At 42.0% G+C, this 25,159-nt stretch overlaps 1 protein-coding gene across 1 annotated transcript in view; it reads left to right on the top strand.

Moving 5' to 3' along the window:
* The window catches only part of DUSP10 (dual specificity phosphatase 10), a 40,060-nt gene extending 16,252 nt beyond the window's left edge, over positions 1–23,808 (top strand). Inside the window, exons 3-4 of the mRNA XM_043923752.1 lie at positions 18,485–18,856; positions 22,542–23,808. Of these exons, the coding sequence (XP_043779687.1) occupies positions 18,485–18,856; positions 22,542–22,807 (638 nt within the window). The 3' untranslated portion in view covers positions 22,808–23,808. The remainder of the gene's footprint in view (positions 1–18,484; positions 18,857–22,541) is intronic.
* Positions 23,809–25,159: the final 1,351 nt, after the last annotated feature.

Genomic DNA, 25,159 nt, shown 5'->3' with positions numbered 1-25,159 from the left:
GGCATCCAACTCTTTGTGGCCCCGTGGACTGTAGCCCACCAGATTCCTCTGCCCATGGGATTGTCCAGGTATGAATTCTGAAGTGGGTTGCCAATTCCTACTCCAGGGGATCTTCCGGACCCAGGGATCGAAACTGTGTCTCTTGCATCTCCTTTACAGGCAGGTGAATTCTTTACCATTAGTACCACCTAGGAAGCCCTTTTCTTATTAATATCTACATCTAAAAACAAACAAACAAACAAAAACTTTGATTATGTTTTGGGTCCTGAGAAATCAGATGCTACAAAGCTGCCTAAATAATTGCCTTGAAATCAATCTCCTACTCATGACACTCTTTTGGATTTACAAAGCAGAGCATTTTCTAGGGACCGAAGAGAGGGGTGATTGGCAAGTACACTTGCTGGGGTCTAAGCGGTGACTCTGGGAGGTGGCCTGAGGGGGAGCAGAGGGGCTACCCAGCGACTTCATGAGCGCAGTGTGCCCCCCCTACCCTCCGCCCCCCGTAGCTTTCTTCCTCCCCACCCTCCAGCTATTCAGAGTTTCTTGAGACTCCCCATCTGGCTGCTTTCAGGGCTTCTTTTCTCATCAAAAGCTATTGTCCATGGCTACTTGATTTTGCCAAGGGCAAATGTGGGCTGGGGAGATGGAGTTTGGGATTCAAAGGACACACTGTAGATGATTCACCCAAGAGCCTCTCTCCTCCAAGCTCAAGTTTTTCTTTTCCAGAGAAGATATTTGATGTTGTGTGGGAGTTGCCTGACACAGGGCTTAGACCACCTTAGGGTGTAGCCCTTGGTCACTGTGTGTGTGTGTGTATGTGCACACACATATGTTAGTTAACATTTGCAAAATGGACACTCAGCATTACCTCATTTAATGAAGATAGCAATAGTCATCTCTATCTGCAGCCGTGGCTCGATATGATAGCCATGAGCTACATGGGACTTGAAATGAGGTGAGTCCAAACTGAGGTGTGCTGTGTGTTTAAGATACATGCTGGATTTCAAAGACTTTGCATAAAAAGTATTTAATATATTGCGTTGATCATTGTTTTACTGTAGATTACACATTGGAATGATACTATTTTGGACATGTTGAGCTAAGTAAAATATGTAATTAATGTTAATTCTACCAATTTCTTTTTCCTTTTTTAAAATATAGCTATGAGAAAAAAGATTTGTTACATAGCAACTGGCATCATACTTCTATGGAATAGCATTGATCTCTATATAGTGATAACAGTATTATTATCTCTGCTTTTTAGATGAGGAAACTGATGCTCAGAGAGCTTAGGTAAATTGCCAAAGTCACACAGCAGCAAGTCAAATTCTTACTGCAAAGCCAATGTAAAGCAATGTGATTATAGGGTAGGGACTTTGTTTGTAGTTTGAGCTCCGCCTAGGAGGAAGTGGGGGCTGGAGATTGAGTTTTGTCACGTGACTAGTTCACTCAGTGGGGCCTAGCAGTGAAGCCCTAATGAAAACTCAACTCCAGAGCTGCATTCAGCTTTCTGATTCATGAACACAATGGAAGGCTGATTAGTCCACGGGACGCTGAAGGTCCTTGTTCAGGACCCTCTCAGCTCTCTCTCTGTGTATCTCTTCACTTGGCTGGTCCTGATATGTGTATTCTTTGTAATAAAAACATCAAGCTCTTTCCTGCATTCTGTGAGCCATTTAGTGAATTATCCAACCTGAGGGGGAATGTGTGGGAAGCCAAGAACTTTAAGCTGATTGGTCAGAAGTGCGGGTGGCCTGGGAACCCCTGGGCTTGTGGCTGGCGTCAGAAGTAAGGGACAGTCTTGTTGGGTTTCATGCCCTTAGCTTGTGGAGTCTGTATTGACTCTGTGTTGTTAGGGACAGTTACACTGTGGTTTTATAAGAATAGACTGCTTTCCATCGAGATGTATGTTTTAGGGGTACAGTGTCCAGGAAAACAGAGTACTGTAGCTTAACTTCTCTAACCCCACATCTCAGGTGACAATGGCCAGTTATGCTCTAGACTTGTGAAATGACTCAGTCTTCTGGCAACTGCTGTTGACCACGAGACTTGGCCCTGAGACAGGGTAGCCTCTGACACCACCATGCCCAGAACCTTCCAGCCTGCAACTCTTGGGGTCCCTCTGCTTCTTCATGTCCAATAATACCACATAAAGGGTGATGACATATATATTACATATCACTTTGATAACAGAGATTTTTAAATGTTGGTGTTGGGATTAAGTTCCTTACAGAAAACTGTTGTAGGGTGATAACATAGGTAGGTGTGTTTTATAGTTTTTTTTTTTTTCTCTTTTTAAGTAGTTTGCAATGTCTGGGGCTTCCGAGGCTCAGTAGTAAAGAATCCGCCTGCCAATGCAGCTGACTCGGGTTTGATCCCTGGGTCAGGAAGATCACCTGAAGAAGGAAATGGCAACCCACTCCAGTATTCTTGCCTGGAGAATCCCATGGACAGAGGAGCCCAGTGGGCTAAAGTCCATGGGGGGGTCGCAAAAAGAGTCGGACACAACTGAGTGACCGAGCAGCAGCAGCAGCAATGTTTTAAATCACACTTTTGCCATACGTGTCCTATTGACATCTCCTAAATGCTGTGTTCAGATCTTTTCTTTAGGGGCTTTGGTTTGGATTTTTAAACCATCATTCCATGTGTTTTCTTTTTCTTTTTCAGTTTGGTTTCGCCTTCCTTCTTAAAATAGACACTCTGTCTTCCCTGTGGTCCTGCTAACTGTCACCCTTCTGTTACCGCTGAGGCCTGGCTCTCTTCCTGAAGGCCCTCTTAGGTCACCAGCTCCTAGAAAGTGGACTCCTACAAGGGCATCTTGGGGCTGCCCTAGAAGGCTCATTTCTAAGAAAAGACAAACTTAAGCTGTGTAGTTCCTGCAAGGGGAGAGTCCTTTACCAATGAAAACGAGGAATGAAACAAAGACTGTTCTAGAATTGGAAAAGAAGTCTCTTGAAATGCCCACGGTGACTTGATTTCTACCTACTTGGGCCAGCTCTGGGCACTCTGCATGCTACCACTATGCCAGGCTTGCTCTTTAGGACTGTTCGGCTTTGAGGTTGCAGAGAGTTAGGTAACTGCCACTCTCAGTAACTGTGGGAGATAATTCCCAGTTCCTAGGAAGGTTAGAAAGAGTTTGTGAGAACCAACCAAAAAGGCACAGAAAACTGGGCGTTCTCTTCCCACTCTGTGTCCCTGAGTCTCACCTTCCAGAAGACCAGTGGCTCTGAGAAGTGCTTTGTCTCTGTCACTCAAGAACACCGGTAACGTGACCCCTGCGGGAGAACCAGGGCTGGAACAGTCTTTTTTAGAGAAGAGGAAACTCCTGTGTTTGAAGAAAAAGCTCCTAAGATATGACTGTATTTTAAAATGGCTGCTGAGTTAAGTAACTTGCGCAAAGGGGCAAGGTTAAGAGGGAGGGATGGGAGGACCCTGGAATTGCTGATTTTACACCCAGCCTCTGTCCCTTCAACAGGAGGCAGAAAAAATGGCCCTGGGGCTGGTGAATTCACATATTGTGACTCATCCATCTGCTAACTCAGCTTGTCTCAGTGGGCAAGCCAGTTAGCTGGGAGGGGGCCCAATTAGATCTCAGTACTGTCCCCCCCAGCCCACATTTCATGCTTAATAAATGTGTGTATAAATGGACTGGGGGGGTCTCTCCCCCTGTTCCCTGACTTCCCGCAGGCTGAGTGCTCCCTCCTAAGTAAGCTTTTACTTGTTCATGGCTCTTTCTATTCATTTATCACTTAAATAGAATGTCCACGAAGGAGGCATGGAGAGAGGAGAAAAGGTTAAGGGCCACAGGTATGATCTGTCTTTGACCCCAGCCATCCTCAGGCATGGCTCTTGGTCAGTTCTACAGGCTGCCTCTTCCCATGAGCCTTTCCAGCCCCCCTTCCCAGTCTGGGAGGGGGACAGGATTTCTGTGTCCTCACGCTAAACTCACCTGGCTGGCCCTGTACCTGTCCTACACAAGTCTCAATGGGCTGGCATCACTTCAGGTGTTCTTTTTTTAAGATTTTATTCAAGTATAGCTGGTTTACCGTGTCATGTTGATTTCTGCTGTACAGAAATCAGCAAAGTGAGTCAGTTACAGCTAGACAGACACATCTTCTTTTTCATATTCTTTTCCAATGTGGTTTATCACAGGGTATTCGAGGAGTTTTAAAACATTTCTTCTGCCAGGCCTTTTGCTTAATTTCCTCGATTTTTCCTTCATCGCTTTCTTTCTCTCATTTGACTCATCTTCAGAGACCATATATTTTTAAAAGCTTTTTAATCTTTTAAATTCCTAGCATTATACATGCTAGGAATTTAAAAGATTAAAAAGTTTTAAAAGATATATGCTGAGCAACATATAGTACATCTTTACAATGAACTGGATCTTTCCCTTCTCATTCCAAAGCTCATTTAATCTAGAAATATTTTTAACAAATATGTAACCATACTGCTTATTGTTTGTAATCAATGTGTCAAGAAATTCTGTCATTCATAGTCAATATTTCTCTTCTTTACAAGGAAGTTATAAGTTTTGTTGCTGCTCAGTCACTAAGTCCTGTCTGACTCTTTGTGGTCCCATGGACCGTAGCCCATCAGGTTCCTCTGTCCATGGGATTTCTCAGGCAAGAACACTGAAGTGGTTTGCAGTTTCCTTCTCCAGGGGATCTTCCTGACCCAGGCATCAAACTCATGTCTCTTGCATTGCAGGCAGATTCTTTATCACTGGGCCACCTGGGAAGTCTGAGATATAAATTAGGAATAGCTATTTACCTGTAACTGACACTCAGAGAATTTACAGTATAAGGACACTCAGCTAGTAATTGGCAGAGATGGGATTGGAATTCAGGTCTCCTGACTTCAAACAAGTTATTCTTCCACCCTCAGTGGCATTTCCTATCTCAACTAATGTGTCTCTTCTTTAAACTCTAGAAACATTTAATGAGCACCTACTATAAAAATCAGGTATGGCTGTAGGTGCCAAATAGTGCACACTCCCAATTTCTATGAATAACTCCCAGTATTAGTTCATTAAATCCTTGAAGTGACTCCATTGTTGCCTGTTGGAGCTATTATTAGCCCTGTTTTGCAAATGAGGAAGCTTGGGTGCAAGGAGGCTAAGGAACTTTGCTGAAATCATGCTGCTGGAAAGTGCAGCGGCTGCCTGAGCCACAGGGCAGTGATGTTGTTTTTCCTCTAAGATGCACAACAGCTCGGCTTTGTTGGGATCCACACTTTAAGAATAAACAAGGGAAGAAATTAACAAGTGATTTCAGATAAGCGATCAGTGAAGACTATGAAAGTTTAGAACTTCACAATATAGTGAAAGAGATCTGTGGGAAAGTTGCTGTAAATTAAAGGAAGACCTTTACGACGACGGGATCCTGTTTGATCTGAGGTATGAATCACCTACACGAGAACCTAGGGGAAGGGAGTTCCAGGAATAGGGAACAACACGTGCAGGTCACTAGGGTTCATAAATCCCATGATAATGGCTCTCGTGGTTGTTCATCGATGTCCAGTTTGTCCACACTGTGCTGAAATTATAGAATGCTGAAATTGGGAGAAACTTACAGATGATCCAAACCCCTGGTTTGCTAGAAGTGGCATGAGGGGTCACAGAGCTAGCACCCAGTACAACTGCAGCATGGAAGCAGGGGCAGTGTTCCAAGTCCCTGCTGTCAGGATGTCCGTTCCCCGAGCACTGCTAGGCCTGGCTTCAAGGGAGGGGGCTGGCACCCTGCCGGTGCCAGACGTGGGGTGCATCTCAAATTTCCTCTCCTTTTTGCCCATCCCAGGTTGAACCAACCATGACCTGGCCGACCTTCCACTAAACCTCAAGTCTACACTGAAAATATATGATCCCAGTCCTCCCTGCCAGAGATGTACTGGCTTCCTGGTTTAGTTTTCCTTCCCTTTCATCCCAGAAGGTGATCCATGACATGGGGACACACCAGCTTTTGACCTGGTGCAAACTCGTGTATCTCTCGGCACACCAAGGCCCCTCACCTGGCTCTAGGCTGATCTTTCCAAGTTCAGCCCTCATGTGGGGCTTAGACCACTGGGCACGGCTGACTCAATGAATCCTTGAGCCAAGAGAGCTCATGCCTGCTCTTTCTGGCAGTTTATCCTTAATGCTCAGACTTGCTTAGTATTCTTGCCAAATATAGAATTCAGCTCAGTGGCTTGAGGAAGTTGTTGCTATGCCTTTTGTGAACTGAAAACTCTGGTTCAGTAAAACGACTCATGGTTTGATGTTGACACTTGATCCTTTCCCCTGCCACTTCCTGAATTCCCTAAGCCACAGCCTTTTGACCCCCAGATCATAGGAAAACACATCCTTGTAAAAGCTGTTTGTTTGGACATGGGAGTGTCAGCCACAGCTAGCGGAGATGCTCACAGCACTCTTTGCCCGGTGCTTCCCTACACGATAGTAAGGATGAAACCCACCCTTCACTTTCAAGACCCCATCTCGCTTCCTGCCTTTCTTCCCCTCCTCTTGTCATGGATGTTTGTAGATGACCTTTTACGAACATGATTTCCAATGGGAATGTTTCACAGTAGAAATATGTTCTCTCCTGAGGCCTGCTCTTGATATTTCTAGAGATTTATTTAATTGGACTCTACTTAAATCCCTCTGGGAAACATACTTTTGCCATGAAGTTGTGATGTGTTTAATTTGGGGTCTAAGATAAATGCTGGTCCTCAGGGGAGGTGGATCATTAAGCAACAGTTTTCCTTTTGTACAGTGGGCTTGTTTAATGAATAACTTTACTGGGCTTTCCTCTGTTTGTTTGTTTAGCAATGCTTCATTATTTAAACTCCTGCGCTGCAAAGCAAAGAATGCTTTCCCCTCTCTTCAGAGACCTAAACAAGCGTGGAGAGTATCTGCTTGAGCTCTTGGGGAAAACACGGCTTTGTGTTTTATGGCTCTCTTCTCCTGTTAACATTCTCCCCTCTCTGGTCTTCCAGCATGATCTCATGGATTTCCCCCCCCCCCCTTCCTTAATCCTTCCTGATGGATTAACCGCTATTGAGCTTTTTAGTGAACAGAGGAGGAGAAGCCCTAACATGGTATCGAGTGGCCTCCCTGATACACAGAAAGTCTTCAGCTAAACCTTTCTTCAACCCAGAGAGAGGCTTCAGGAAGGACATGGGTCAGCACTGCTCCACGGGGAGAGTATAACTAATGAGGAGGCATGTGTTTTGGGGAAGAAATGGGCTCCTCTGCTTGTAGCTGGCTGTGGCACAAAGGTTCCGGAAGATTCCACAGGCATGCTTTAGGCAGCTTTCCCATCTTGACCTTGGACCACTTCTGGCTTGAATTTGAGATATGGTACCTACTTGGGCTGGCTCCCAGGGGTCAGATTCTCAGGCAGTCCGCAGCCATGGGTATGGTACTTCCAAAGTAAGCATTATAATTTATATTTTCAAAAAGTAAGCTATAGTGGGAATTAAAAGCATTGCTGTGTTTGTCTGCTTGGGCTGCCATGACAAAATACCATAGACTGGGTGCCTTCAAGAACAGACATTTATTTTCTCACAATTTTGGAGGCCAGAAGTCCAAGATCAGAATATAGGATGGTCAGGTTCTGGTGAGGTCTTCCTGGCTTGCAGATGGACACCTTCTTGCTGTGTCCTCCGTCTGAGACACACACAGAGGGACAGACCAAGGTATCTGCTGTCTCTTCTTGTAAGGGTTCTAACCCCCTGTATAAGGACCCCGCCTCATAACCTCATCTAAACCTAATTATTTCTCAAAAGTCCCATCTCCAAATAATATCACATTAGGGATTAGGGCTTCAGCATGAGAATTTGGGTGGGGACAGGGGGAGACACAGTCAGTCCATAGTGGGTACAAAATGTGTATTCTGCAAAAAGAAGGGTATGAATTTTGCCCAGGTTTGGAGTATAGATAAACTGTGCCATCTGCCAAATTATTAATAACTTTTTTCTCACTCTTCTCTCTCTTTCCCTTTCAAACTCATATTGATCATGTATTATGGACTTCTAAACATTCAGGAGTTTCCTGCTGAAGTTAGATTAACATCCCAATTGCTTAACGGCTCCAAGAGGCCCTCTGCAGACTCCTGGGCCTCCTCTGATCACTCTCGCTCCCTCATTCTGCTTCATCACATTCTGTCCCTTTGAGTCATCAAGGCCTCATGAGTCTCCTGCCTTGGCCTCTAGTGCAGTCCTCTCTGCCTCAACTGTTCTCCTGGGTCCCCTCCCCTCTAGCCATTTTCCAAACCGGTCAATCCCTTCTTATCCCCAGAGAGGCTGCCCTGAAACCTGATCTAATCTACCCCCTCTCACAGCATCCGAGACGTGGAGGGCACCTCACGGCCCTCATTGTCATTAATCATTATCTTTTTATTTGTGTTTTATATGTTGATCATCCATCTCCTCCCATTGGACCCTGACTGATGGGGAGGGAGGGAGGTGGGGAGAGGGAAGGGGCGTCGTCAGCCTGTCACTCAAATCTTAAAATATCTGGGAGGGCTTGCTCTCAGATAAAAGAGATCTTCTAAATATTTACTTATATATTTCACTGTGCTGTGTCTTAGTTCAAGTATCCAGGCTCTTAGTTCCCTAACCAGTGATTGAACTTAGGCCCCTTGCACTGGGAGAACACAGTCTTAACCGCTGGACTGTCAGGAAAGTCACTAAAAGAGATTTTAAAAGTTGTGTTCATGTAACAGGTGTGTCTGTTTAGAAAACCCATAGGCCTGAGCTGTGTGTTTGCGATGTGCCTTTCTCCCTAGGAACTGGTTGGCCTGGGATGAAATAGGTAAAGTTTAGATGTGGAGGGACCAGAAGGAAATCTGAACTTTTCACGTTTTCAGGAACAAGAGGCTTGAACTTGTCTGTCTTTTCTATCAGCCCCTCTATATACTGTCTGTAGTTTGATAGGTACACTTTGTAGCAGAAAGCTGTTCCCTTGATTGAATCCCAAAGCTCTGTCTTGAAAAGAAGAACTATTGCGTTAATTTCTTTAATTGGCATTTTTGTGAGTGGGTGTGAAAGTCAGTCTCACAAATGAAAATGAAGTCCATAACGTGGGACTTTGGACAGACTTGGGGGAGAAGGGTGCAGCTAGACCCATAGAGGTCAGCTCCGACCAGTCCAGGCTCGGCCTAAGGGAGCATGGACAACTTCTCTTGCCCCTCAGGCTGAAGAAGCGACTTGGAAAAATCAATTATGCCTGCCTCCTGCCTTCCAGGTTGTTACTATTATTGCTCAGTCCCCAAGTCATGTCCCACTCTTTGCAACCCCATGGACTGCAACCTGCCAGACGTCCCTGTCCTTCACCGTCTCCTGGAGTTTGCTCAGATTTCTATTCATTGAGTTGGTGATGCTATCTAACCATCCTCTGCCACCCTCTTCTCCTTTTACCTTCAGTCTTTCCCAGCATCAGCATCTTTTCCAATGCGTCTGCCCTTCCCACCGGGTATGCCAAAGTATTGGAGCTTCAGCTTCAGTCCTTCCAATGAATATTCAGGGTTGATTTCCTTTAGGATTAACTGGCTTGATCTCTCTGCCTTCCAGATGGTGCTTCCTGAAACTTTTAGGAGACAGAATGGGGAGGGTGATGTAAAGATGGTATTCTCTACACTCGGGGGCCTCATGGTGTGTGTGTTGGGGGTTGGGGGGACAGGAGGGAGGCTTGACCACTTTTCCCATCTTCGCTTCAACTCTTTAAAAATAGGTTTCAAAAATATTGTGTGGATCCATTGGACGTTTAAGCATCAAACATGTTCCAGGTAGAATCTCCCTTTTGTTTTCTTTCCAAAGTGTTTTATGAGAGAGGCAGGGGGAGGGTGGGGAGGGAGAAAGAGAAGCTAACAGAGGTAGGCTGGCAGTTCCGGGGGCCAAAGGGTGTTTTTCCTTAAAGTCATAGTGACTTCTGCCAAACCTGAGGGGTTCCTCCTGGCTGTGGGAACTCAGCGATCTTAAGTCTGAAGCCTGCTCTCAGAAAAGTCATCTGCTCATTAAAAGAACACAAGGCTGTTTAATTGTTGTCTTTGTGGAAAATTTCATGACTGTCATCAGCTGTTGCTTCTGGCAGTGCTTTCTGTTCTAATGTAAATAAATGAGGTAACAGATTTAAAGAAACAGGCTGTATTTACATACTTGGAGAGCGAAGTATGCTCTCAAACAATCTGCCCGTGTTCTTCAAATACACACAGATTAAACTGCTCTATCCTAAACACTAGTTACTCATTAAAGCCTTAAAGTACGAAAGCTAAGGAGGGGGCAACGCAAGTGCACCACCCTTCAAGGGAAGTAACAAGAAGCTGCTTTTTCTGTGCAGTTGAGAGCTACTTCAGCAGGCTGAAATTTAATCCCCAGCTTTCTTCTCCACCAATTCAGTAGTGAGGCAACTTCTTAAAAAATTTCATTTTATTGAAATACAGTTGATTTACAATGCTGTGTTCATTTCTGCTGTCCAACAAAGTGATTCAGTTACACCTAGACATATGGTCTTTTTCATATTCTTTTCCATTATCGTTTATCACAGAATATTGAATTTACTTCCCTATGCTATATCGTAGGACCTTGTTATTTATCTACTCTATGTCTAATAGTTTGTATCTGCTGATCCCAAATTCAAAATTCATTCCACGTTCAACTTCATTTTTGTTGCTTTTTTGTTTGTTTTTGATTTGTTTTTAAAGTAGCTTTATTGATCTATTATTTGAATACTATAAAATTAGCTCACTTTATGTTTTGTTGAATTATAATTGCCATATATTACATTAGTCTCAGGTGTATAACATAGTGATTCAATATTCTTATACATTACAAAATGATCACCATGCTAAGCCTAGTTTCCATCTGTCACCATACAGAGTTATTACAATATTATTGATGTTCCCTGTGCTGTGAATTTCATCCTCATGACTTACATATTTTATAGTTGGAATTTTGTACCTCTTCATCCCCTTCACTTTTTTGTCTGTCTCCTAACAAACCAAATAAACAAACAAAACAAAACTGAAACAGACTTATTAGAGAACAAGCTGATTATGGCCCGAGTGGAGGAAGCAGGAACAACTTGTGAGCTGAGGGTAGGGTGGTAGGGTTAAAAGGAGAAACTCTGAAACTTTGACAAAAACATGCTAGTGTCAGCGTTTCTTGGAATGCATACAATTAAAGCTTCATTTTCAGTTTTTATAAGTCAAAGTTCCTAAGTCATTGGATCTTTCTGACTCTGTTTGCTTTCTTGAGGTAAATATTTAGGCAGGAATTAACAACAAAAAAATTCTTTCCATTGAGGGCAGTACAAAGATTCTATCTGTCAAAGAAGGAAGTGATATATTTTAAAACACAAGAAGTCAGAGCCCCCAAACAAGTTAATAATTGGAAGTAGTTGTAGAAGTATGTAGAACCAAATATTTAGCGGAAAGCACACTGTATATTATATGAAGATTTAGGAAAGAGCAAAAATTATTGCTTTTAACTCTTGATACATATTATAGCGAAATATTAGCTGATTCAGAGTGCTAGAGTTTATAACCTCCTGAGCTGTTGTAGTAGAAAGGATGGCAAATAATCTGGAATGTCGATTTCAGGTAAGCATTAATAGTCTAAATTATGATTTTTGTCCAGCAGAAAATTCAATGAAAGGACCATATCATTAACTCAAAATTTGAGAATATTCTGGCATAAATTTTTGAAGACTTTTCTGTTTTTTTTTTTCCTCTCAAAATATCACCAAATATAACTTTGTTAAATTACTATTAGGTGTAAAGATAGGGGTAATATTTATTTTGTGAGGGGCATTCTTGAAGTAATTTCCACCTATGATTTGTCACTAGGTAAGATAGACACCAGAGAGATCCTTTTACATATCTTTTAACTTACATGAGTTATTTCCAAAAAGAGATTGATCACCCATCCATGACTGAGAGATTGATCTCTTCCCTACAGTTATTGGTATCAAAACATATCAACAAATCACCTATCTTCTTATAACATGTAGCTAAGTCCTGTGTACAAAGGGATTTAAATTGGGTTATTCCTGCACTCTTTCCCTGATGCCTGATATATAATAGACTGCCTTCTACACTTGGCTTTTAAAGTACATCTGTAGAGAACTTGTATCTCCTACTAAAGAGACCAGACAGTACAAAATCCATGAGACAAGGGACTAACAAACGAACAGATATATCTTCCCAGAACACAAATACTGCCCAAATAATCAAAATGTGCTCCTTTGAATTCAAGATCCTAATTTTTCTTAAAGAGTTTTAACCTTTATGGTAACTTGTTGCTTGTGTTTTTTCACACATTGGACAGTTCACATGTAAGCAATGAAATGACATCATTTTAAGGGTCATAGGGATACTCTTCTCTGACTCACAGTCTCCACCAGCAACACTGTTGGACTCAGCCTTCTAAGTTTCTCTCTTCCCCCCGTAACAAAGTCGTTTCTTTATCCCTTTTGTTCTTACCTTACACCTGGTGACACAGTACTTCTGACTCATTCTCCCTCTGTAATGCCACCTCGCTTAGGAAAGGATATGCATTCCCTGGGGACACAACTGATCATAAAACAGTTTAGGTGATACCTCCTGGTATTGAACTTGAAACCATTCCTACTATAAAATCCCCTCTTGCATCTATGACTTATGAAGACAATTTCCTGAAGAATAAGAGGTGGAAGTAATCTTTGTGGATCTAGATTATATGCCTAATATCCTATAATATTCTAATATTCCTCTCTCCTGTTAAGGTGGGTGATTTTCTTCCCTGAAAAGTATGAAAGAATCCCCCACCCACCCACCCCATCTTCTTTGAGACTTTCAACTCTGGAAGCCTGACGTCAGCTCCAATTTATTCAGGCTTTGTGAGAATAGGATCTTGAGAATCTGCTCAGGTGGACTCCAGTTTCCACAGAGAACCCACAAAATAGTATCCACAAGGACCCATTTTCTAACAGTCGCTTTCTCATTTATAGTGGTAATAACTCATGTAGCATCTTATCCATATTAAGGGCTCTATGACCTAAACACTACTGTTAGTTCCACATGATGGGTGTGGAAGTTGAAATGCAAAAGTGTTAAATAACTCACCAAGGTAACACAGCTAGTTAGGAGGGAAACCACGATTCTCAGCACAAGCAATCGGGCTCCAGAGTCTATGTTCTTAACCACTATCATCAAGCACCACTTTACTTTAAAAAACTAATTACCCAGTAAGAAAATCTAGACAACAAAAAGTAACAATGAATATGCTCACAGCAGGCTTGTAGAAAAGTCCATCTTGCATTCCTTTCCACTTTTGTTTGGATGTTCATGCCATTTGCTGACCTTCAGTGAGCATTTTCATTAGATTTCTGGAAAATACTCTTTTCAACTTAGCGTACAGCCAAAAAGCTGGGGTGCTAAAGTGCTGGCCATCTTTGGAAGATGGAAATGTTTTGCTTATAGATTCTGCATTTGGATGTAGTTTCTTTAATTTGCCACCCAGAGCACTGCTTCTGAATCACATTACAGAGGGCTCTTGTGTTTCTAGAGCTGGGATAGCCAAAACAGCTACAAGAGCTGAAATGCATCTATAAAGAGAGGTTTCCCACTTCAACTAGAATCCATTGCTTCAGTAGTACTCTCACCACACTGACCTTCTGTTGGAGGAAACTCACCAGTTGCGTTTTTACATATTTTGTGGGGGTACTGTGTATTCTTTGTTGTTGCCATTCAGAATCCACATGCTGACCATACTCATTTTGGCAGAGAACCTGGTTTTGAGATAAGGTTTGAAATGTCTGCCCCCAGGACTGTTGCTCATGCCTGGGAAATATTTGCACTGATAACTGCGAGGAATTTTGTGTCTGGAGAGATCACTCAGTCTGTGAGACTTGGGGGCACAGGGGAGAGAAGCGAAGGGAGGGGAGAAGAGGGATTTGACTGAAAACACTCAATTCTCCTCTGGCAAAACCAGGAATCCAAAGACATGCAGACTTTTCTTGGGAAAGCTAGGATGAAGAAAATGAAATCAGATGCTTTGTTTAGGAAAGACAGGATGCTGTTGCTTTCTTTATAATAAAAGTATATTATTTAAACTATAAAATTGCTCAGATACCTTGGTTCCTAGTTCTTCTTCAATAAACTTTTAAAATAAAAGCTCTCGAACATTAGCTTATCTATCATTTAGAGTCTTTATATTAAGCACAATTTTTTTCTGGGTTATAACCTCATATCTTGAAGCTCTTTTATTAATTCAGTTTGTACTTTATTTTTCCTCCTTTTCTGGCTTCTTTAGAAATTTTTTTGAGATATCTAGTTTTCTTTTTTTTATGAAAGTATAGTTGATTTACAATGTTGTATTAATTCCTGGTGTATAGCAAAGTGATTCAGTTACACCTATATACACATTCTTTTTTAAAATTTTCTTTTCCACTGTGGTTTATCATAGGGTATTGAATATAGTCCTCTATGCTATACAGTAGGACTTTGTTGTTTATCCATTCTATATATAAAAGTTTATATCTGCTAACCCCAACCTCACACTCCACCCCTCCCCCAAATTCCTCCCCTTTGGCAACCACCAGTATGTTCTTTATCCATGATTCTGTTTCATAGATAGATTCATTTCTGTCGTGTTTTATATTCCACATATAAGTGATATCACATGGTATCTGTCTTAGAATTTTTTTTTAGGTCTTTAAAGTGGTAGTTTCCCAAAGTAATGAAAAAGGTGCTTAATATGTGCTATATATTGTTTCAAAATACTTTATTCTTATAAATCAGTTTAATTCTCAAGACTGTCGATAAGGTAGGTGACCCTGTTTCATCTGTGGGGAAACGGAGAGGCCGAGAGGTAAGGACCTTGTACAAGGTCTCATTGCCAGTGTTTGGCAGTGCTGGGATTCAGGCTGAGCAGTCTGGCCTCAGAATCACTGCACTGCGTTGAGGGTTCTCACAAACTTCAGAGTCAGCAGATCTGCTGAAGGTGAGGGCAGCAGCAATGATGACACTGTAGTAATGAAATATTATTTATCAAATGCCCGATCATATGTTTACATAGGTATCCTATACCATGATTCTTTGGGTAGGTGATATTATGCCCACTTCACAGATCAGTAAACTGAGGCTTAATGAGGAAAAGAGATTTGTACCAGGTCTTACAACTCTCATGAGACAGAGTCACAGTTGCAATCTGTATCTGACTGCCTCTTACCCTTCTCTTAACCACCATGCTACATTGCCTCTGTCATCTTGTAATGTTCCTGTGTTGTCCTAACAAATACAAGATAATCAAAGCTCCTCATGAAGTGACCAGTCTGTTCAGCTTCTATGGGATGTGGTAAGGTAGGGAGGAGGGAAAGTCATTGGAAGAGAGAACCACATGAGCCCTCCTCCTTCCCTTCACTTCCAAACCCCTAAGGGAAGAAAACAGTCCTCCCTACAGACCTCTCTCTCAAAGCCACTACTATAAGATTCTGCTGGTTCATTTTGCTGTAAGCACCATCCTCAGAGTTCTTTAACTGCAGTATCTTTATGTGCATGACCCTTAGGGAGAACTGATGCTGACATTGGTCAGCAGACTGGCAGTTGAACAGACTGTTTGTTCATATCCCTCAATGAGCGTTTCCTTGTCTAGTTAATATGTGTGAATTAGAATATTTCCTTTTCTATCCACTCTGCCTCCAAAGATTCGATGAACAGAGTTCCCACATGGCTTAAACATACACATAATTTCGCACGTGAGCACCCCCTGGGATCCGGAGCATTTTGTGTCTGTCTGTCTCCAATTCCCTCTCTTCCCCTCCCCTATGGGTTTTCTCCCCCCATTAGGCAAATGGAAGGCTCATGCCACCTGTTAGCATTACGTCATTGGCTCCCCAGAACACAGTTGCACCAAAGGCCTTAAACAAAGTAGTTCTTCTTGTATTGTTTGCACTCAAAGAGCTGATATCATGCCAACTGATGTCATTGTATGTCTTTGTGTAACTGCTATGGCAACTGGGCAGGTGGGGAGTCTCCAGCTGATGTCATTGGGGAAGGAGGTGTAGAGACAGAATTTTAAAAAGCTCTATGCTGCTTTTTTTCTGTGTGTGTGGTTTTCTGGTGTGCAGTTGTTTTTTTTTTTCCAAACTAGCTGCTTTTAAGACAAATTACAGCTTGAGTACCCGAAATAAGAACACAGAGAAGCCTCCCCCCCTCCTCCACCTACCCCCTAAAGGCTTCTTTTGAGTTTGTTTTGTTGTTCTGTCCTCTCATCTTATATGGAAAACTGTAACAACTGTCTTTTTCTTAAGGAAAAAAAAGTGAACTAGGTTCCCATCACAGAACTGGTGTGGAACTGTTTGCTAGGATTTTATGGAGCCAGAGCTGAGCAGACTTCTAAATAACTCTTCAGTCTCTTTCATGGAGCTTGTGTTGGTGATGGTGGGTAATTTCAAATTCTTGTTTAGATATTTCACTAATGAAGTTTTTTCTGGTAATCTCCATTTCTTCCATCTGCTTGAAAAATGATCCCTTTGGATCCAGATAAACTTTTTACTTTAATCATTATTTCATAGCAGAGTAAACTAATAAATGTAAAGGCAGAATTTAATTCTAGAAATTAATTAAAATGAATCTATAGCTCTTGTTTTTCTTTTCAAATATGTTTAGACACAGATGGTCATGATACTACTCCTTTCAAATCACCTTTGAGTCATGGCTGCATCTTAATGAAAATAATGATTTCCCGGGTTTTTACAACTTGTGTGCCATTGGCTGTGAACAGCACTGAGTCTTGGTCTGGATTACAGCCTGGAGCTTCCTGGTGTGGCTGGCAGAGATGAGACTTGAAATGGAGCAGGACATAGATTCAGAAACTGGTGAACAGTTCGACTTCCTGTATTTATTTTAACACAACCATATCCTGTTCACACTTATGTTTCCTCTCTTATCTCCTCAAACTATCAAGAGAGAAGTAAGGCATCTGTCTGGAGGACAGGGGGAGTGGTAAATGTTGTGTTCTGATGACTTTCAGCTTCTAGGAGATCTCCAGCTTCTGCCTGTGTTCAAAGGGAAGGCCAGAGTGTATCTGATTGATAAGAATTAGAGCTCGCTGAGTAGGTAATACTGTCAACTCTGATTTCATAACCCTTACATGCACATTGTGTAACTTGACGTTCATAATAATCCTTTGGGCTTACCCACAAACACATCTACCAAATATTAAAGAAAAAGTTTAAACAACAGACTATAATCCATACATTTCCTAATTTAAATGAGTGCTCTTTTTTGCTTGGTTCTTTAGCTTTTGATCATGTGGATGGTGAGCATTTTTGAATCAACTTTTTTCATTTAATATTAAATAGAAACATAGTTTTTATTTTCATATGCCTTTCACAACTTTGAATGGCTACATAGTATTGTACCTGGGTGACTGACAACTTTTCTCTTTTCAAAAATGTTTTTGTTTTTGACTTGGCCTTTCTAGAAAACAGATACTGCTGTAGTGAACATCTTTATGCATCTAGCTGGATATCTTTGGGCAGAAGATTTCCTTAAGATATATATTCCCATAAATGATACTGCATTTGATGCGGGGGAGGTCTGCATACTTTGTATGGATCTCTGTATGCTGCTGCTGCTGCTAAGTCGCTTCAGTCGTGTCCAACCCTGTGCGACCCCATAGACGGCAGCCCACCAGGCTCCCCCGTCCCTGGGATTCGCCAGGCAAGAACACTGGAGTGGGTTGCCATTTCCTTCTCCAATGCATGAAAGTGAAAGTGAAGTCAGTCCTGTCCGACTCTTAGTGACCTAATGGACTGCAGCCTACCAGGCTCCTCTGTCCATGGGATTTTCCAGGCAAGAGTACTGGGGTAGGGTGCCATTGCCTTCTCCGGATCCCTGTATACCAGATTCCTAATAACACTAAGAGGTATATGTCATTACCCTCATTTTACAGATGGGGAATTTGAGGCTGAGAGAGAGAAATTAACTTATCCAGATCACAGACCCAGGAAGTGGTGGAACTGGGATTATAACCAAGATAATCTGGGTTCTTCTAAGGTCCTTGCTTGTAACCACTCTCTTGTTTGGGAGCAAACTTGGCCTTCTGGGTGAGGTGAGCTTACAAAGGGTGCAAGTCACACACCTCCACTGCCCAGTTAGTTAGTGGCAGAAATTCTACACCCGAGGAAGTCATCTGTGCCTTCCTGGGCTCCTAAAGTGCAAGGCTGTATATAGGCCACTGAGCATATGACTCTTAGGGGCAGATCAAATGTGCGGCTAATGAAATTGCCTGATGCTTCGTGGAACTCTTTCCAGGGGAACATGCCCCAGTTTGGATAAAAGGCATAAACCCAAACTATTGCATGCAGCCTCCGAAATTTGCCCTGGGTCTCCCAACCGACTTTCATTTGTGTTTTGATTTTCTTTCTAAAAAAAATACAATAAGCAACTACACACATTCATTCTTCCGCCAGCTCTGAAGTTCGAGGGGGGAGTCATTCTCACTTCCTGTGTTTGTGTTCCAGGTGGACTTAGCAGTTTTAAGCAGAACCATGAAAACCTCTGTGACAACTCCCTCCAGCTCCAAGAGTGCCGGGAGGTGGGGGGCGGCGCGTCTGCGGCCTCGAGCATGCTACCTCAGTCCATCCCCAGCACCCCCGACATCGAGAACGCCGAGCTGACGCCCATCTTGCCCTTCCTGTTCCTTGGCAACGAGCAGGACGCTCAGGACCTGGACACGATGCAGCGGCTGAACATCGGCTACGTCATCAACGTCACCACCCACCTGCCCCTCTACCACTACGAGAAAGGCCTGTTCAACTACAAGCGGCTGCCGGCCACCGACAGCAACAAGCAGAACCTGCGGCAGTACTTTGAAGAGGCTTTTGAGTTCATCGGTAACTATCTCCCACGGGGAACTCTCATCTTCCACCTTCCTTTTCCCTCCAGCTTTTTGCTTTGATAGCAGGTCCAAGATTTCTGCCTGAGCTGCAGAAAAGCTACGCGGAAGTGTTTTTGGGCTCCACCACCTGGTGCAGAGTATTCTCCTACGTCATAACCCAGCAAGTGTTTTGGAGCCACGGTTATCAAAGTACAGTCATTCAACTGGGTTGGGAATCCATTCAGTGAGACCTCCTCATCTCTCCAGTTCTTAGTGAAAAAGTGGCAGGGGTTAGCATCGAGATGTTCTATGACATCATCTCAAAAGAGTTGGTAGAAAGGAAGAAGTTGGTGGTCAAAGCAGGTGCAGGGGTATATGGTCTACTGAGATTCCTTGGCATTTTGTAGGGAGTAAAATATAGCCTGCCCTCTGGTGAGCTTCCCTGTGTCTCAGACAGTAAAGGATCCATCTGCAATGCAGGAGACCTGGGTTGGGAAGATCCCCTGGAGGAGGGCATGGCAACCTACTCCAGTCTTGCCTGGAGAATCCCCATGGGCAGGGAACCTGGCGGGCTGCAATCCATGGAGTCGCAGAGTTGTTCACGACTGGGCGACTAAGCACAGCAGAGCACTGTATCCACAGGTTCCACCTCTGCAGATTCAGCCAGCCACTGACGGAATTTCTGGATATAGAGGGCTGATTGTACTGTGCCATTTTATATAAAGGGACTTGAACATCCATGGATTTTATCCATGGGAGTAGAGGGATCCAGGAACCAATGCCCTGCAGGTTCTGAGTGCTGGCTGTATTGTAAATATGACACGGGCTTCTAAGCTCATCTGTGTCTCCCTTACCTTGAGTCAATTGCCATTGCTTGAGATCAAGGTAGCATTTGCTGAAGGAGTGTTTCTGAAGGATATTTTTCAGAAACACAGTGCTATAGTGAACATCTTTATGTATCACATCAGTGCAAAGGTGGCGGGGGGAGTGGGGAGTGGTATTCCCCTTCAGTTTGCTTTGTCTCTCCATTCCTAAAGGTTGTGTAGCCAAAGGGTGTGAAGTTGAGTGCTCATGAGATGATGCTAGATTTCCTTAGTTCACCCAGGCTCATTGAAGTAGAAAAGACCAAATAGTATAGCCCATGTAGTTCTCAAGGAGAGAAAGTTCTAGTAGCAGCAGGCTTTAATCTCCAGAAGGAAGCAGCGACCAGCCTAACCCTAATCCTCAACTTTAACTTTTGCTGCTTCTAAGCCTCAAACTGTTGCAAGGCTTAAATGATCATTTGGAGAGGACCTGGTACTCAACAATTTTTTTTTTCTCAAGTGACTCCAGTCTTTCTTATACAAAAGAGTGACCCAGTCCTTTTCCTAAATATTGTAGCAGGTTGTTACTGGCCTCTGTCTCAGGAAGAATGCACTCATGTTCAGTGCTCCTTTGTCAGGAAAAAAAAAAAAAAAACCAACTTGGATTTATCAGCCATTGAAGGAGGTAGATTTGCTGTAGAGTTGGCAGCTCTGGTCACTTGGCCCAGGCATTTTCTTGCTAATCTTGCCTGGTTTTGCAGGGCTATGAAATGTTCAATCTGGAAGGAAATTCCGAGTGGTCACTAAACTCAGACAAGTAAAGTGACTTCTCCTAGATTGTAGGAACTTTAGTGTTAGAGAAGGGACCAGAGCCTAATGCTCTTGACTCCAAGGCCAGACACTGGGGCTAGATGCTCGGGCAGTGTTTACAAGGCTCTATTATTGGGTTGGCCAAAAATTTGTTTGGATTTTTCTGTAAGTCAAATGTTACAATAGTTCTAATGCATAATGCTTGTGGATGCAAAGATACCTTAAATTCTCTATTAATGATATCTGAATCAAACTTTGAGTCCCAAGGGAGAAAAGTTTGCATCCAAGTAGATGAGGAACTTCCTGGTTGACATATGATGTCATGAGTGCAATTTTTTGTCTTAGTTCCAGTTGAGGGAAGTTAGGAAATTGTTTTCTGTTTAATGAGTAGCATCAGATGTGCTTAGGGTCTAAGAGGATTTCGATCAAAGCACCCACATTCCTTATAAATTATTCAGGCTCACCTGGTTTTTTAGAAAGAAAACAAAACAAACAAAAAAAATAAATAGCATTAAAGCCTGGAAACAGGTCCACATCACACCCTGAACAGGCACAATTTTTAAATTTTCATTGTTATATCATTGGGTAAACTGAAATCTTACAGTCTTGCTTTAAGAAAAACACACCCTGTTTTAGAAACATAATAGCATTCACAGAGAGGCTGATGTAAACTAAGCGGAGTCTAGGTTTAGGATTTAACTATGACAGTTGGTTATTGCTGTGTCGGCTAATATTATTCCTGTATTTGCCTGTGCCTGGTTAGTATTACTCCCATTATTCAGATCGGAGGATTGAGCCTCTGAGGAGTTACAGGATTCATGCAAGTTCCTCTGCAAGGTGGAACCATGGCCAGACCTAGCCCTTTGTGGCTCATCTTCTTAATCCCCATGCTTCCCACTCTTGGGGTGGAGGCCATTAAATAGTGTGTGCTAAAAAAAAGAAATTGAAAACAGGAGATGCTTTTGTAAAATACTGTTATCTATGAGAAGTAAGTCAAATCTCTGAATTTTTAAGATGAAAATTTGCACGATGTTTGTTTTATTGAGCTATGAGTGAGTAACCAGTAGAAGTAGTTCATGTTAAAATGTGGCTCTCCTTTACATACTCTTTTCCTAGTCTTCTAATTGGTATATTTTTCAGGGATACTCTCTTTGGGAAGACTTTTATCGGGTTGGCCAAAAAGTTCACTCGGGTCTTCATACTCTCCAAGAACCCAAATGAACTTTTTGGCCAAGCCAATAGTTTAGAAGTATCACTAAGAATTCATTCAGACAGTGCCCACAAGCTGTTCTCCTGGGTTTTTAATATATCTGAAAACCTTTAAAGTATTATCTTTTTCAATTGCCCTGGATTCTGAGCCATCACTGAAATTCCTCCGTCTTCCATGTCATTGCCATGTTAGAACAACATGCACGGATGTGTGGGGATTGGACAGTTCAGATGGAGGTCACACCCTGTGCCTGAGTACTGCAAGTCTTTAGTTTTGCAACAGTAGGGCTTTTTGGTGAGATGCTGAACACAGTAACTTTCTAGTTTTGTTCCTTTAGCCTCCTTCAGCATTTCCTAAGACTGAAACTCTTTATCTATTTAATACTAGTTCCTGTACAGAGCAGTTCTACAATATAAAAAAAGAAGTTCTTTTTCTCTATCACAGGTGGGAGGGACATTGTTAATAATACTAGTTTCGATAAGTGACACAGTGTGACGATGGGAATTAGCATCCTTAATCAGAAGGGTCTACTTAACCAGTGACTTATTTAACATTTAGGCTGATGATGTCATGGCTCCTTCCTCAGTTGACCACCATCACCTGTGAAGTCCACTATTAGGGTGAATGACTCTTTCACCTAATCTTCTGTCTAAATGTAGAAATGTAGGTTCTTATTCAAGCTAATGTGGCTTTTAGCCAGTTCTGGAGGTTGTGACATAAACAGACACAAATAGGAGATTATACTTAGTTTCCAAACCATTTTAATGTCCTCTTTCTCTACAAAATATGGCGTCATCAAGTCTAGATAAACGCTAACCTCTCTCCCTCCATCTCTCTTTCCCCTCCCCGGCACCTCTTGCTTTTCTCCCTCATTCCAGAGGAAGCTCACCAGTGTGGGAAGGGGCTGCTCATCCACTGTCAGGCGGGGGTGTCCCGCTCTGCCACCATCGTCATTGCTTACTTGATGAAGCACACGCGGATGACCATGACTGATGCTTATAAATTTGTCAAAGGCAAACGACCAATTATTTCCCCAAACCTTAACTTCATGGGGCAGTTGCTGGAGTTTGAGGAAGACCTGAACAACGGTGTGACACCGCGAATCCTTACACCAAAGCTGATGGGTGTGGAGACAGTTGTGTGACCATAGTCTGGCTGGAAAGGATGACTGTTCTCCATTAGGAGATGAAGAGGAAGGAGTATGGATTCTTTCTTTTCTTTTTTCTCTTTTTTTTTTTTTTAGATGGGGGTAAAGTTTGTGAATGGAAGCAAACTTGTTTAAAAACTTTATTTTTAACCAGTGTGAGAAGAATTTAACTTTTGATGCCATTGAGATTTACTTCCCACCAACTGACAAAGCAGGGAGTCTAAAGAAATAATTTTTTTAAGCCAACAATAAAAATATCATAAAACCTGTTTCTTCCCCTTTTCCTTTTAAGCTATTTGTAGAGTTTACGATTAACTAGTCTGTGCAGGTTCATAGACCGAAGATACTACACTTTAAACCAATTAAAAAGAACCCAAAGTAAGTAGAAAAGACATTGAATCATGAAGACCTAGGATCTGCCTGACCTGTCCTTACAGAAAACAAAAACCCAACCAAACCAAGCCCTGCTGTGCTCACTGGTGCAAAGAGAAGACCAGGGCAGCTTAAGTGGTCTAAGAACCCTTCACATTCTTTAAAGAAACAAAGGATACTGTTGATTTTGTGTGTTTCATACTCTGGATTATTTTTCTTCCCTCTCTGTGTTTAAGAGATTTTTTTTTTTTCAAATAGCAAGGAACTGACCATTATACCATATGCCTTCACTGGCTCCTCGTGCAATAATATGGTGTTTTGAGTGTGCAAATGAGTTAGAGTTGGCAGCTTAAAAATAGACAAATAGTGAAAAGTTGCCAGCTTGGAGATAGAAAGGAATTAAACAAAACCAGTTACTTTCTTTCCCACCTTTTTCCTTTTTTTTTTTTCTTTGATTTGATTCTGGTTATAGTGCCATAAACCTTGTTACATATGTATATCAGAATGTAAAAAAAAAAAAAAGACAAAAATTTATTTAAAAATATTTTTCGCAAAAAAACTTGGTGTGTTTCTGTTGATTGTGTAAAAATTTTATTTTCATTATATAAATGAAAATCATTTGGAAATGTGTCTTTTTCCTCTTCTTTTCCTCAATTCAAGTATCTCTTACCTCTTGTAAGCTGTCCATGTAACGTAACTGAAAGTAAACACAAATTTTTGATACAGGGATAGAAAGATGAGGGAGAGGAAATATTCTCTGGCCTCAGTGTGAAGCAGGGAGAATTAGCAAGGAAGTGAAAAAGCTCTAGTCTGCCGGGTCACGGTCCCCTCTATGGTCGTAGTCCTGCCATCCACTTCTGCCAGTGTAATTCCTCTTGCAAAGGGGAAACCTCAGGTAATCTCCTTGAGAAAGGTGTGAGGTTTTACACCACACCTTGGTGTGATGTCTTGGTGACCAGGTCACAGCCAGATTGATGGGTTAGAATTCTCTGATCCTCCCCAGTGGCGCTTTGATCAATATCTGTGACCCCTACAATATCAATATTGTAGGGGTCTTGATATCCCCCTTCCATTGTCATTTACCCACTTGGCATCTTTGGGAACATTAATCATGAAGCATTGCAGGCAGATTCTTTACCATCTGAGCCACCAGGGAAGACCTGGTACATACTGCAACACACCGCTGTCTCCTACTTTTCTGCCAGCAAACTGAATTCAACTTCATAAGTACAGCTTCCCCAACACACTTGGTTAATACATAGTCGGTATTCCATGGGTTCCCAGTCCACAGAGGAGTAGGGAGGGTGTAGGGGAAGAACACAAATCAAATGTTTTCCATGTTTTATTAAAATAGAAGCATCCAGGGAATTGGCCATAGGGAGGATTCACAGCAAATTAAAATTTGCCCAAGGTGAGTAAAAAAGAATGATTTTGAAATTTCCAATTCTATATGAGTACATTTGGACATAATATCCTTGTGAACATTTTCTGACCAGTGTTATAATGAAGTATTTTTGACATTTTAAAAATAGCTTTTCTATTAGAAGTGATTAACTTTTTGTTTGATTAGAAAAGTAGAGACTGAATTTAACAAGAATTAACTGAAGGTTGTCTTGACTTAGTTTGGTTTATTACAAAGCATTAAGGTGAAAATCAAATTTTTCTTATGGTGCTTTCTACTCTTCAATCTAACAATTTTCTTGGTGCTAGAACATATTTAAGGAGTGGGATTGATGTGTAATTAGGGATTTAAAATATATAATGATTTACTATATATTTATTTTTCTTTATTCTAAGTCCAAATATTAAAGTTCTGATAGTGTGAGTTTTATTCCCTTTTTTTTTTCCTTTTTAACAAAATAAGAATTGCTATAGTTTCTTGAGCTATATGGAAATAATTTATGATTTTTGAACTTTATAACATTATGGTTTTGAGAGCAAGATTGTCCTGGGGCAGATAGGAATTCTGCCAATGAG

Source organism: Cervus elaphus, chromosome 14 (assembly GCF_910594005.1).
Source record: "Cervus elaphus chromosome 14, mCerEla1.1, whole genome shotgun sequence".
Classification (NCBI taxonomy): Eukaryota; Metazoa; Chordata; class Mammalia; order Artiodactyla; family Cervidae; genus Cervus; species Cervus elaphus.
The sequence above is the reverse complement of the archived record's forward strand: the minus strand, read 5'-3'. Positions and strand labels throughout refer to the sequence as shown.